Raw genomic sequence first — 13,350 nt, 5'->3', positions numbered from 1 at the left:
CTTAACGTGTAAAATGCAGTCACTTTTAGAACATGAACAGTCAAGTTCAATAACTTTATAAGTGATTGCACTTTTTATGCTTATTGTTTTGTGTACTCAAACCAAAAGACAAATTTCTGTGAGTTTTACAGACAATAAAGGTGTATCTTACCTTACCTTACCTTGCTTTACCTTATTTTACCTTATCTTCTTCCCTGAAGACAGCGATGCTGTGATGGAGGAAGGTGGTAGAATGATTAAGATGCTTATATTCCAATACAGTGTCTTTGAGGGTCTGGGTTCAGTTCTTGCTCTCGCCCTTTCTCCCAAGTTTGACTGGAAAAATCAAACTGAGCATCTAGTCATTTGGATGAGATGATAAACCGGGGTCACATGTGGAGCACACACTTGGCGCTCTGAAAAGGAGCCAGTGGCAACAACAGTGTTGTCCTCTGTGTGGATGAAATCCACTCTGATAAGTACACAAATATATATATGCATGCGTAAAGTATTCTGCCCTCTGCACTCAAGGCCGGAGTTAGTGTGTAGGGTTATGCTGCTTGTCAGACATCTGCCCGGCAGATGTGTCAGTAGTGTATACTGGTTTGCCAGTGATGCAGTGATGCCTTCTCAAGAAACAAAGTGAAATGATGGTGTGTGTGGTTGCAGGCCCAGCCCGCAGAACGAAGCCTACCGGAGCAGCCCCTACCCCAGCGTCAGCAGCATGGGCAGTGACACCGGTGCCCACCCGCCTCTTGCCCACAGCTACCCCCCACCGCACCATCCCCCCTCTCACACACTGTCCGGCTATGACCCCCACCTCCTCCACCACCACCATCACCACCACCACCACCCCCCTCCCCCTCACACCCACCCGCAGGACCTGTACGAGTCGCAGTTTGAGTCTCACTATGGTGGGGGCCCGCACGAGGGTCGGTCAGGAAAAAGGGACTCTTTTGTGGAGAGACAGAGACAGTACTTTGACGAGGCGGCCAGGGGGGGTGGGGGATTTCAGGATGCCCCTCCTCCTCCCCACCACTCCAGCTACAGCGGTGCTCAGAGACCCATGCAGAGGTACCAGGACCCGGGGTCGGCCAAAGTATGACACGGCCTGCGCTCGCACTGACACACACCAGCACAGACACCAACACACACACACACACACTCACACACACACACACAAAGCCTCTTTCAATACTCACATCGTGGTCAACAGGGCCTGGATTTTAGTAGCAGAAGCAGTCCTCCCCTCAGTTTGCAATGTTGAGATACTCCTGTACAGTGGTATGCGCATGGTGGTTCGTCCCCGGAGAGACCAGCCAAAGTGTTCAGCAGCACAGCGTTCCCACTCCTTGACCTTGACCCACTCAGATGCCGGTCCTCCGCTGCGATGTCCGTGTCAGCGTGTGGTGGGAAGGGGACTGCAGGCTGGAACTGCATGTCCCCTGTGTGTGTGTCTGTTGGATGGGAAGGGGGTGGGGTTGGGGATGGTGGGGTGGGGTGGGGGGGAGGTCTCCACCTGTTAGTCAACCTCCCACCCACCCACCCACCCCTGTCTGTGTGTGGTTCTAGAAAAGTCACATACACACACACGTATATATATATTCATCAAAAATGCTGTGTATGTATGTATGTAAAGATGAGGCATATATATTTTATTATGACAGGCCGGCTTTTGTTGAAATGATGACTGTTCAAGTGTTTTCTTGTCTGTCTGTCTGTCATTGATATTTATGCCTTTTTACCACCACCAGTCAGAACTGTCATGTTTTTTTTAAACAAGTCATTGAGGTAATTAATTAATCTTGTTACCTGATTTCACGTTTCTTGAGAACTCGGACATTACCTGGCTCTGTAATTGTTGTTACTGAATGAAATGAAAAACGGAAACTGACGTGAGCCAGCCGCATTATTTCCATAATTACACTGACTTCATGCCATAAGGTGGAACGGAGAACCAATGAGAGTCTACTGATGCAGTGAGGATTATTTCCCTTGCCAGTCAGAGGGACCAATAGCACGTGACGTTTGTTTGTTGTGTTTTTTGGGGTTTTTTTTAACACAACTGAACACTTGTGTTCTCGACAGTACACGTTTCGCTCAGTCGTGTCGTGCTCAAAGCTCACAGTAAACTTGCACCTCACAAAGGGGATTTCTGCTCCAGAGATCCCAGTCGTTTTGGGATTTGTTTTTGTTTTTTTTCCTTTTTAATGAACTGGTAATGAGGTTAGCAGCTACTATTATTGTTTTCTTTTTTAGATGTATGTTTGTGAACTATTTAACAAAGAGAGCAGTTGTGAAGAAAGGTCAAGATGACACTTGTTCTATTTATGCACGTTGTAAGGTATCATTCATAGCAAAGGAGCTATGTTCATGTATTCCTTCCTGCATGATTCCAGCTTATATTATTAAAAAGTATTATATAAAGTGGTATGTATCTACGTGTGTACATATATTTAACTGTTAAAAAAGAAAAAAAAGACCATTATAACGTTTTCTCTGAGTATGTATTCATGCATATTATTTCTCAAAACCCTTGCTTAAGTGAAATGAGTGACTTTTTTAAATTTAGTTGAACGTTTGTGAATATTCACATTAAGCTGTGTTGAGGAGTTTTGGAATTCTTGATTTCAGACTGTTCAGCTGGTTACACAGAATTGAAATAATGAAGGTGAAAATTAAGTGATGCATCTGGGAGGAAAGCCGTCGTTAAGAGAGAAAGACAAGTGACACCATTGCCAAGATGTATTGCTAAAAAAAATTTTTTTTTTTTTTAAAGAAAAAAAAAGAATGCTTGAGGAAGACTGTGGCTCATCTTGTTTGTCCAGTCAAAGGAAAACTCAATCATGTATACTGTGTACTGAACACAGGTAAATTATCCTGATACCTTGTATAAACCAGTGTGAAGTGTGTACAGGATGAAAACATGTCAGCATGTGTTCACATGATCACAGTGTGTTCACATGAACAGTATTAAATCAGTGAAAAACTGTGACGATCAACAGTTACGGAGCTGTTACCTAGTGTTAATGTGCATGACAAGGATGTGAGTGCCCACGGATTCAATTCCAATATACGGACCAGAATATATTTACTCTTCCCCCTGCACTAGACCTTGAGTGGTGGTATGGGAGCTTGTCATTCAGTGCAGCATGCAGTTAGCACATGTAATTAAAAAACAACAACAAAGAATGAAAAAACCACAGCAACAAGAGTTATCCCAGCAAAACTTGGTATAAAAATCCACTTTGGTGGTAAAGCAAACACATCTACATAAAGAAAGAAGAAGAAAAAACAGGTGACGCTGCATTGTCACCATTCGCTTTCCCCTGGGAGAAGAAGGTGAAAATCTGAGAAATTTGAGTGATATATTTTTCTTGACAGAAAAATACATGTGAGACATACTGATGAAGGTCTCAAGAGGACTTGAAAAAGCTTGACACAAAGATATCGGAGAAAATAAACCTGAAAGGTAAGGTTTGTTCAGGTTGGGATTCAAACTGGCTGGTATGCATTTAAAACTATGTATGACTTGGGTCAGAAAGGATCAAAGGAAGGTGAACATAATGGATTAATTAATGGTGTACACTCGCTTTTCTGGCAGTTCCTTTTTATCAGAATCGAACTACGGCCCAGTCCCAAAGCACACACACACACACACAGAGTGTTCATTTACAGTCACTTCTTTGCCAGAGGAAAGAAGTAATTTACTTTGGGAAAAAAACAACTTTGACATTGGGTAAGCATGCTTTGAACTGAAATTGAGATTACCACAGAGTATGAATAGGAAGTTGGTGTGTTTGATTTTCTCTTTTTCTTTTTTTAATATGCCTGCTACTATGACCCATTTATCATCAATCATGTTACGAGAGATTCCAACAGACTGGAAAGAAGAGTTCACTTTACCAAAGTTTCAGTTCTGTTTATGAAAGTGGCATTGTGGAATTCAAGATGTATAACTTAAAAGAGTGACTGGACCAATGAGAGAGTGATCAATGAGTGTGCACGACACACTCTCTCTCTCTCTCTCTCTCTCTCTATATATATATACACCAGTCCACGGCATTATCACTCACCTGTGGATGATCATTCTTTTTATAACAAGTGTACACACCTGTACAAATCTTGTCCTTAGTACGTACGTTCAAACATGGTGCTCTTTGGTGTTGTGTGCACATGACAGTGGAGTATTGGTTATTGTGACCGACTGGGTTCCCTGCTAGGTGCTACAAGGTAGATGGGCACAGGGCCGGCCGTTACCGACGGCCGTAGTGTGTCCATGTTCTGTGTGTGTGTGTGTGTGATTTCACGCTTGTGTGTGTATGTATGTCGCTTTGTTTTATGTGTGTTTGTCACTGTGAATGTGTGTGTATGTCATCATGCATGTGTGTGTGTGACTGTGTGTTTATATGTGTCTTTGTATGTCTGTGTGTGTACATGTGTCACTGTGTGTGCGTGTTTGTGTACATATGATTATTACTGATGAAGCAGAACAAGTATGGAATGGAATCACACATTTTGAGTCGAGTGTACCTCCTTCTCCATTCCCCCTTTTTTTTTTTTTAATTTTTTTTTTTACCTGATTATATTTGAAATATGATGTAACCTGGCTTGACTATTGTAATTTATATTGTAACCAAGGTTCATCATATTTTGCAGTTGAACTTCTGTGGATTGTCATCATTTTTGTTTTTTTTACTTTTTAAAGACCTTTCTGCATGTTTTTCTGCAGTATAGTATGATTCATGTGTTGTGCATTGTTCAGGACAGGGTTGTGTTTTCGTTTCTCCTTGCTAGGGGGTTCAGCGTGTGTTGATGTATGTTCAAGGAAGGATGTCGAACAATTTACAACCTTGGGGTGCGAAAGAGAGAGGGTTTGATGGTGGAGTCATCATTCGGTCAACTACTTCAAGAACTGCAGTAATCTCAGCTTTTAAGCAAGGAAAGAAAGAAAGAATGTTTTTATTTGAAAATGATATCTATATATGTGATATACTTTTGACACATATTTGAAAAGATCTTTTGCTGGGAACAAGATTTCAAATGACATGGATCTCGATAACAAAAAAAAAAACCAAAAGAAAGAAAGAAAAATATGCTTTTGTATACCCCAAACCTTCCTCTGTGGATTTACATAAGCCCCTACAAGTTAACTGTTTTTCTACCCAGTTTGTCGACATGGAGGCTGTTGCCTGTTTTGTGTTGTTTAGTCTCTGTGTACAGAATGTACATGTACAGACATCACTGGCAGTATGGGCACAGTGTAAGGCTAAGTGATATCACAGTTTGTACAGTGGTAGCATATGAGAGTATTGTCCTGCACTGTACAGTGGAAAGGTATGTGAGAAAGAGTGTACTGTGCTGTACAGTTGGTAGATACAAGGGAGAGAGAGAGAGAGACCAGTTGACTCAGAGTGTGTACTGTACTGTACAGTTGATAGATATGCGAGAGACCCTGACTCGGCGAGTGTCCTGTCCTGTACAGTTGATAAGTATGAGAAGAGAGAGAGAGAGAGAGAGGAAGGCATGAACAAGGACTGTACAAACGTATGATAGAGAAGGTTGGCGCTGATAGTCAATCTGTACAGTTAAAGGGCATGTACCAGAGTCCAAGAGAGGGGGGTGCCAGTGTTGATTTGTACAGTTGATGTGGTCGTCTGTGAGATAGGGTAGGAGAGTGGCTGACAGATGGCCTGTGGAAACACACACGCTGATCAGTGACTGTGACAGGTGATGGATGTGTACAGCTGTAACCTAGCTCTAGAATGTTCTCCACTCGGATCGCTTGCCTTGCGACGAAAATGGCAAACATTGCTGCTGCTGCTATTGGAAGTGATTGTGATTGAAGTGTTGTGGATTACCAGCAGACTGTCTTGGATTACCTGCTGGACATTTTAATTTTCGTAGTGAAAATGTAAATATCGGTTCCAGACTTTTTAATCTGCAGTTATGTGCACTGAAAATAATTGATGTCAAGCTTTTGACTGGATTTTATACTTTTTTTAAAGATTCATACTAAAGACGGTGTTAAAAGCCGGGTAATCAAGACTGTAGTACCACACTACATGTCTTGCTTTTATTGTGATTTTGCACAGTGTTAGTTAATTGGAATATTTCCTATTTCATCAGTTAAACTAGCTGGTTTATCAAGGAAGATAAACAAAAAAGCCAGTTTTCAAAGAAAGCCTTATACACAAAAATTATCACTTGCTGGTAAGCATTGAAGAAATTCTCTTCTATTTATCATCTTTTTAAGATATTATTAGATGCAAGGTATCTGCTCCATTTTTTATTAAACGGGTGTGGTGTTGCATTTATTGATCAGTCTACACACTTGGAAACCTTGAAACGATGAGATGCATTGCAGTGAAATCCCCAGCTTTGACACACAGCCAACAGACTCGTAGGAATCTGGTGAACAGTTCTGGGCGGCTCCCCAATGACTCTTCAGAGTTTAGGGAGAGAAGAAGAAAACAACGACAGAATAGATTTGTTACATCCATCGGCTGCTGGTAATCCATGACATTGACAGGGTGCCCTCCCCTGATCAAAGCCTGCTGACAGCGAAAGGGAGGGGTGGACAGTGGAGACAGGGGGTGAGTCCCAAGAGACTCACCTCGTCCCTCTTGTGTCCTGCCCATCGCTGAGGGGGTGTGAATAGAAATGCTGGGTATGTCACAAAATGGCAAACAAAGAAAACATTGCTGCTGGTCTTCAGTGGTCGATGGGGTGTTGATTTTTGAGAGAGATTGGAGGGTTGAGGGGGGTGGGTTCAGTTTGTTTCGTTTTGTTGTTGTCTCTTTCTGTTTGAAATTGTGTCAGTCCAGTAGCTCCAGGAACAATGTTTAATGATTCACCGGAAGCCAGCCACTCTTGTGAATCATGAAGCTACTCTTTTTTGGTTTTTTTATTTTGATAAATGTGTTTACACGGGTAAATGCGAGAGGCATGTTCAGTCAATGGCCTGCCACCAGTGTGTGTGTGTGTGTGTGTGTAGATGGCTTCTTGTTATATCAATTCCATTTTTTCTATTCCATACAGACGGTTGTGTTGACAGACTATTGTTTGATGCTGATGTGGTCCCTGTGCTCCTGCTTGTGATTCTCCCCATAGAAGCTGGTTCCATGCTTGGTTCAGTAGAGTTGTGATACCACACCTGGAGAGCGCTCCGCATTGGGCGTTTTGTGATTTACCGTGCTTCAGGGTGTTTGAGTGTGCAGTTTGTTTTTTTCTTTTGGTTGTTTGGTTTTTGTTTTTCCATTTCTTTATTATTATTTTAAAAACTTATTTCAAGATGACAAACTTTATCAGTATGTGTTTACAGGTCTAATGAAACTTATGAAAAAAAAAAAATGCATTCATGTTACACTGAATTATTTTAGGAACATACAAGGTTATATGACTATGTGAGTTGTTCACACAGTATACAAAAATCATGAAAGGCCCTCACGAAGGATGAAGACAGTAACGACTCTGGATACAATGATAAAGTTCTACTAAAATATCACAAAGTGACAAATGATTTGCAGTACCTTCATGTTTCTGATAATGGTGCTAAATATCAGGATACTTTGCTTGCTGTAGGTGAACATATAGCAGACTTAGTAAAGATTTGTTTACTTGAAATTGTAATGTCCAATTTTAAAATTGATAGAAAATAGTGTTAACTTGCTTGGCTGCACATGAGAAAACAGCATTGTTGAAGACCTGATTTCCTTGTCTCTGTGTCATCTCTATTTTTGAAATGTTACTGATAGATATGAAAAATATTTTTAAAAAGAAAAAAAAAAGAGAGACAAAAGTGATTGAAAATATAAACAGATGAATAGTTACATCCAAAGAAAAGGCTTGTCTAACAAAAAATGATAGAAAATATAATGAATCATAAGTACATCCAATGAAAAGGGAAAAAAAAAAGGTTCTTGAGACAATATAAATTTTGAGACTTCCCAAGGTTTTTACTTAGCTGTTATGTCGGATACATCTTTGTGAATTATAATTCATTTAGGCATACAAATTGTGTCACTTTTTATTGAGATGAACAAAGAACATCTGTTTTCATTGGTGACATAAGACCTGGAATGTTGGTTCATCATTTGATTTTACAAATAGAAAGAAAAAAAAAAATTTGAACGTTTGAAGAAGACCTGAAACAAACACTCCACTCCGGTTTCACACATTCACATCAGATTATATATATAAACTTTAACAAATTTAGGCTGTAACCAGACTTTTCAAGGGTAATGTTACTTTGTTTGTTTTTGTTTTGTTTTCCACAAAGTGTTATGGCAGACGATTTTTTTTTAAATATTTTTTTTATAATAAATTTAATCTTACTTCATTCCATAAAAACATTTCAGTTTTGAAATGTATGATGTTACCCCCTGTTGAAAATAATATATATATAAAAAAAAAAAAGAAAGGGGTGGGGGGTATGGGTGGACCTGTTGTGTTGAATGCATCAAGCAATAGTGAATGGTTTGTTCAGTTTGTGCTGAAATGATGGGTATACTGTTAAACGCCTTTCTGTTTGTTCATATGAATATACTGTTTGTCTTGTTGTTAGTCGAGTATGAAGAAAAGTTGCCCCCACCCCCTCCCCCCTTTTCATTTCTGAATTTTGCTTCATACCATGTTTGTTTTTGATTTTTTTTTTTTTTTTTTATTAAACTTTAGTGCATGTTGTTTCTCTCCTCCCGAAACATGCAGTGCAGGCATTAGCCATGTATGTTGTCTTTGTACCAGTGCATGTTTATGCACTTTCTTTTTTCCTCCCCTCCCTCTCTTGTTGTACTTCCGTGCCTGGCTTGCAAACTTGAGCTCAACCAACTGTATAGAAGAAGCGTTGTCAAGCAGACGAGCAAAGTTGTTGACGATGACGACGCTGCGACTCCATTGTGTCGGCGTTTCCCTTGTTCATGGTCATGGTGTATAACCCCAGTCTGCATTCATTGTTGTTCTCTCCCTTGCGTTTTCTGCACAGTACTTGCTCTTTGACAGTTCCTGCAATGATAGGCACGGCTTGTATAGTTCAGTGTCAAAACTGGGTATTTTGTGTGGGTGTGTGTGTGTGTGTGTGTAGGTTTATATCCTATTAACACAGGAATGCAGTTTTGCTATTTATTCAGCAACATTCGCCACCCCTAAACCAAATTAGGTAAAGAAAAGAAATTGGTATAAAATGTAATTGTATATCTGAAATGCAGCACTTTTGAAGAAGACAGCAATGGGTAGATGATACACACATTGTGTACAAAATTAGTCTGGAAGCAAAAGAGCTACACATGAAAACCATATTGAAAGTATAAGGAGTATTTACATATCTGAAAGACACAGCATGTGTGTGGTGGAAAAGCATGCATAATTCAAAATAAACAGATAAATAAATAAAATCAGAGCTCACATATAAAAAATGGTACCTAAAGATGAAATCAGCGGAACATAAAAAGAATAAGGAATGAAAGAAGAATGTAGAGAAAGAACAAAACGTTGGAATTAAAGAAAGGGTAGAGAAAGGACGAGACTCATGTTCATTGCTGTTTTCCAAGTGTCTGCATTCCCACCCACTTTGTTTCGTGTGCATGGTAAGATGTCGAATGGTTTTCAAATGGACTGTCAAAAACTGAATCCTTGTTCACAAAGAATGAAAAAAATGTGTGAAAGCCTGACATGTCATGCTCCTTGACAATGCCGTAAACATTTTTTAATCTATTGTAAGACCAGTCTGAATTTTTTATTTTCTTTTTAAGTTATTTCAGTGGTTACTTATTCATTGATTATGAAGTAGATGACATTGTCTTTGATACGATAGACTTTTTGTTGTGCGTCTGTACACTTAAATATTTCTTTTCCTGTTTTTTGACATCAAGTGAAACACTGGTTCACATGTGGAACACAGAAGGATCAGTGTTGCACTGCTAGTGTTTCTCTTTCTTCTTTTTTCCTTTTCTTCTGATGACATGGGCAGCTATGCTTTGATGATTCTGAAGAGAAACAAATGCTATCATTTTTTATGATTACTTTTTTTCTTTCAAGCCTTTCTGAGCAGTGACTGCCTTGGAAACCGATTTTTTCACACAAGAGAAAAACAAATTGCTTATGCAGTTTTCCATGTTTTCTTCTTCTTTTCTCTCTACTCCTTCCCACAATTATTCATCATTTTCTTGTATCCAGTTCCTTCGATACATCATATCAAACTGTTTGTACCTGACACACGGAAAATCTTAACTTATTCTTCGGATGAACATGAATTTTGATAGTGTGGTGGTCAGAGTGGCGTCCAGAATGAACTTTCAAAGCAAATAATGCAGCACTTTGTCCATGGTGGTTTGTTCTGAACAGATGATGATGATGATGATAGTTTTATAGTTCAGTGTGTTTGTAACAAATATGGCCAAGTAATCTTCCTAATGATACAGTTTTTATAGTTCATTGTGTTTGTAACGAATATGGCAAGCATCTTTCCTTGACTGTTTGCTCCAGTGCGTCACTTCAGTGTGTTCTTTCAGTTGAAATCAAGTACATATAATTAAGAAGCTATCATATGTCTGTTGCTTCATGCTCGTGTTTTTTTCTCATTAATAAAGCCTTATGTGGATTGTTTTCAAATTTAAATAGGCTTTTAAAAACTTTTTGGTCCATTATCCCATATTCTGTGTCATACTAGGAATCTTCAAGAACCTTTTTCCTTTTATCCACAAGATAAATCTGTATATTTTATTAGTGTCAGTTTGTTTTTTAAATTGTGTTTATTATATCTAAAGTATGATTATGGTCAACCTTTTTCTGTTTTTGTTTTGACATACTGTGTTCATGGTGGTGGTGGTTTTTTGTGGGTTTTTTTTTCCTCCAAGTATCAGAATATGGGGTAGGGAAGTACATTTTCTGCTTGTAGACTTTTTTGACACTTTTTGTGGACAGAGTGCTTCAGAATCAATTGATCCAATCAGATAGTTTTAAGCACTCTAAAGATTAGTTCTTTGATACTCTATCAGGAAGCCATTCTTAACACATTTATGGTTCTGTAATTGATGAAAGTTCCCTTTTCGTGGAGAAAATAGTATGTTTAGTAATCCATTCTTTCAACATGTTCATGGTTCTGTAATAGATGAATACAGTTCCTCGTCCCCTTTTTGTGGAGAGGATACTGTTTAGGAATACATTCTTTTGACATGTTAATGGTTCTGTCATTGATGAATACAATTTCTTGCTCCCTTTTCGTGGAGAGGATACTGTTTAGGAATCCATTCTTTTGACATGTTAATGGTTCTGTCATTGATGAATACAATTCCTCGCTCCCTTTTCGTGGAGAGGATACTGTTTAGGAATCCATTCTTTTGACATGTTAATGGTTCTGTCATTGATGAATACAATTCCTCGCTCCCTTTTCGTGGAGAGGAGGAATCCCAGTGGGTGAAGGCAGCCATATTGTAAGTAGCATGGAACTGGGAAGAAAGTGTCCTTTACTCTGTGTCTGTGCTCTGGACTTTAGTGGCACACAGTGTTTGTGTGTGTGTATCTGGTGTTACGCTGTACAGGTTGTGCAGACAGTGAATTGTCTGCATCTGTGCAACATACACACTTCACAAAAAGTGAAAGACCACTTCGTTACAGCAGGTATGCTTTTATAAATGTTCTTTAAAAAAAATCTAGATGTTTGCAGGCTGCTTATAGTCTGAAAGACTCCTTTGGATTCAGTTCAGATTCCTTTCTGCAAAAGACAGTGGAGATATGTCAAACTGATGTCTGTAAGTGTCGTAAACATAAAAAGTCAGGAATGTTTGAAATTTTACACCCATATCATATACTGATCTTGTATGTTCATTGACAACAACTACATGAAATTGAAGCTAGCTTGTACAAATATAAAACTTAGTCATCTTTGTTTGTTAGAGATAGACTTTGTCATAGTGTAGTGAAGACAGTGCATTTTATCTGCAGTCTTGTGCATTATGTTCCTCGTAATAAACTGGGTGCTTGCTTGTGCAGCATGTTAACATGTCCATGAGTTGCCTTTTCTTTCAAGAAATATTGTTTGCAGACTCCTTTCTTTCCCCACCCCCTCAGTCAAGGAAAATTGGTATGGTGACTTAACACTGTCATACAAGATGAAGATGACATTATGGCCAAAAGCAGTCATTGTCCAGTCAACCTTCATCCTATCTTGTCCTGACAAAGTCGTCCAGCTTCACCTTCCACACAAGCATTGATGGGACACCAGCACTGGTTTCTGCAGTCTCCTTTTCCCCCAGAACAGTTGTTCAAATTCTGATCAATTTTCATTACTTCTCAAGTATTGCCCTACATGGTTTAATGTCCATCTTGTTGTCCAGTGGCATTGCTTATTTATGTGTGGGTCCAAATCTGCCTGTGTGTGAGAGGAGAGAGAATGCAATGTCTGATTTTCTTTTTTTTTTCTTTCTTTTTTCTTTTTTTCTTTTCTTTTTTTTTTACATTTATATGCAGACTGGTACACACTGAATGGAGATGTTGCGTGTCATATGTGCATAGATTGTGATCGAGACAAAAACTATTCCAGAAGTGATAATGCTCAGCGTCTGTGTACATCTGATTTGAAAACATTATTATTACATGCTGTTTGTTAAACCTGACACGGTTTTGTTGTAAGCATTTTTTTTTTTCACTTTTAAATATTCCATCTTTTCATTTGTATGTCAAATTTTGATTTCACTTCAACACTTAAATTTTCCATTGTTGTGAACCCCCGACCCATTCCCCGGATTCAATTTATCGTTCTGTCACTGTGAAACATGCGTGTCACGGTTCCCTTCGTGAACTGATTAAATGATCAATTACATGTCTTTGTCAGTTCTTCATTGTCATTGGTTAACTCATGACCTTGCTTTCCATGTGTGTATTCATAGTCAGTCAATGTGTGTGTATGTAGAAGGTATGTGCACATTCTATTCTCAAAACTCGATTCTTTTTGGCCTTTCAATTTTTATATGCTTAAGGTATATTTTTGTGTTCTGTTACTGTAAACTTATGTTTAACCTTGACCTTTTATGTACAGTTTGTTGTTAACAGTACACATAATCGAAAAAGATCAATAAATATAAAAGATAAGGGGTATGTTTGTTTTTACTGATGTCTGTCAAGCTCAGTATGTGTTGTGCATGTTTGTGTGTGTGTGTGTGTGTGTGTGCATGCATTTAAGTAATGAGAAATAAATGCTTAGTTACCTATGGAAAGGTAAAGGTAGGTCTTGTTTTGCTCATAAGAATCTAAATTTTTACACACACACACACACACACACATACTGGGGTAGCCGAGTGGCAATGTGACTGACTAGGAAGCTGGTGGCCTCAGGTTCAAATCCCACACCTGGCAGGGATTTTTTTTTTTTTTTTT

The 13,350-nt window shown here is 39.0% G+C and overlaps 1 protein-coding gene across 1 annotated transcript in view; it reads left to right on the top strand.

Annotated features, from left to right (window-relative positions):
- LOC143293506 (uncharacterized) overlaps positions 1-13,065 on the top strand; it is a 109,142-nt gene extending 96,077 nt beyond the window's left edge. The window contains exon 22 of the mRNA XM_076604407.1: positions 649-13,065. Coding sequence (XP_076460522.1) covers positions 649-1,084 — 436 coding nt within the window. The 3' untranslated portion in view covers positions 1,085-13,065. The remainder of the gene's footprint in view (positions 1-648) is intronic.
- The last annotated feature ends 285 nt before the right edge of the window (positions 13,066-13,350 follow it).

This window comes from Babylonia areolata, chromosome 19 (assembly GCF_041734735.1).
Source record: "Babylonia areolata isolate BAREFJ2019XMU chromosome 19, ASM4173473v1, whole genome shotgun sequence".
Lineage (NCBI taxonomy): Eukaryota > Metazoa > Mollusca > Gastropoda > Neogastropoda > Buccinidae > Babylonia > Babylonia areolata.
The sequence above is the reverse complement of the archived record's forward strand: the minus strand, read 5'-3'. Positions and strand labels throughout refer to the sequence as shown.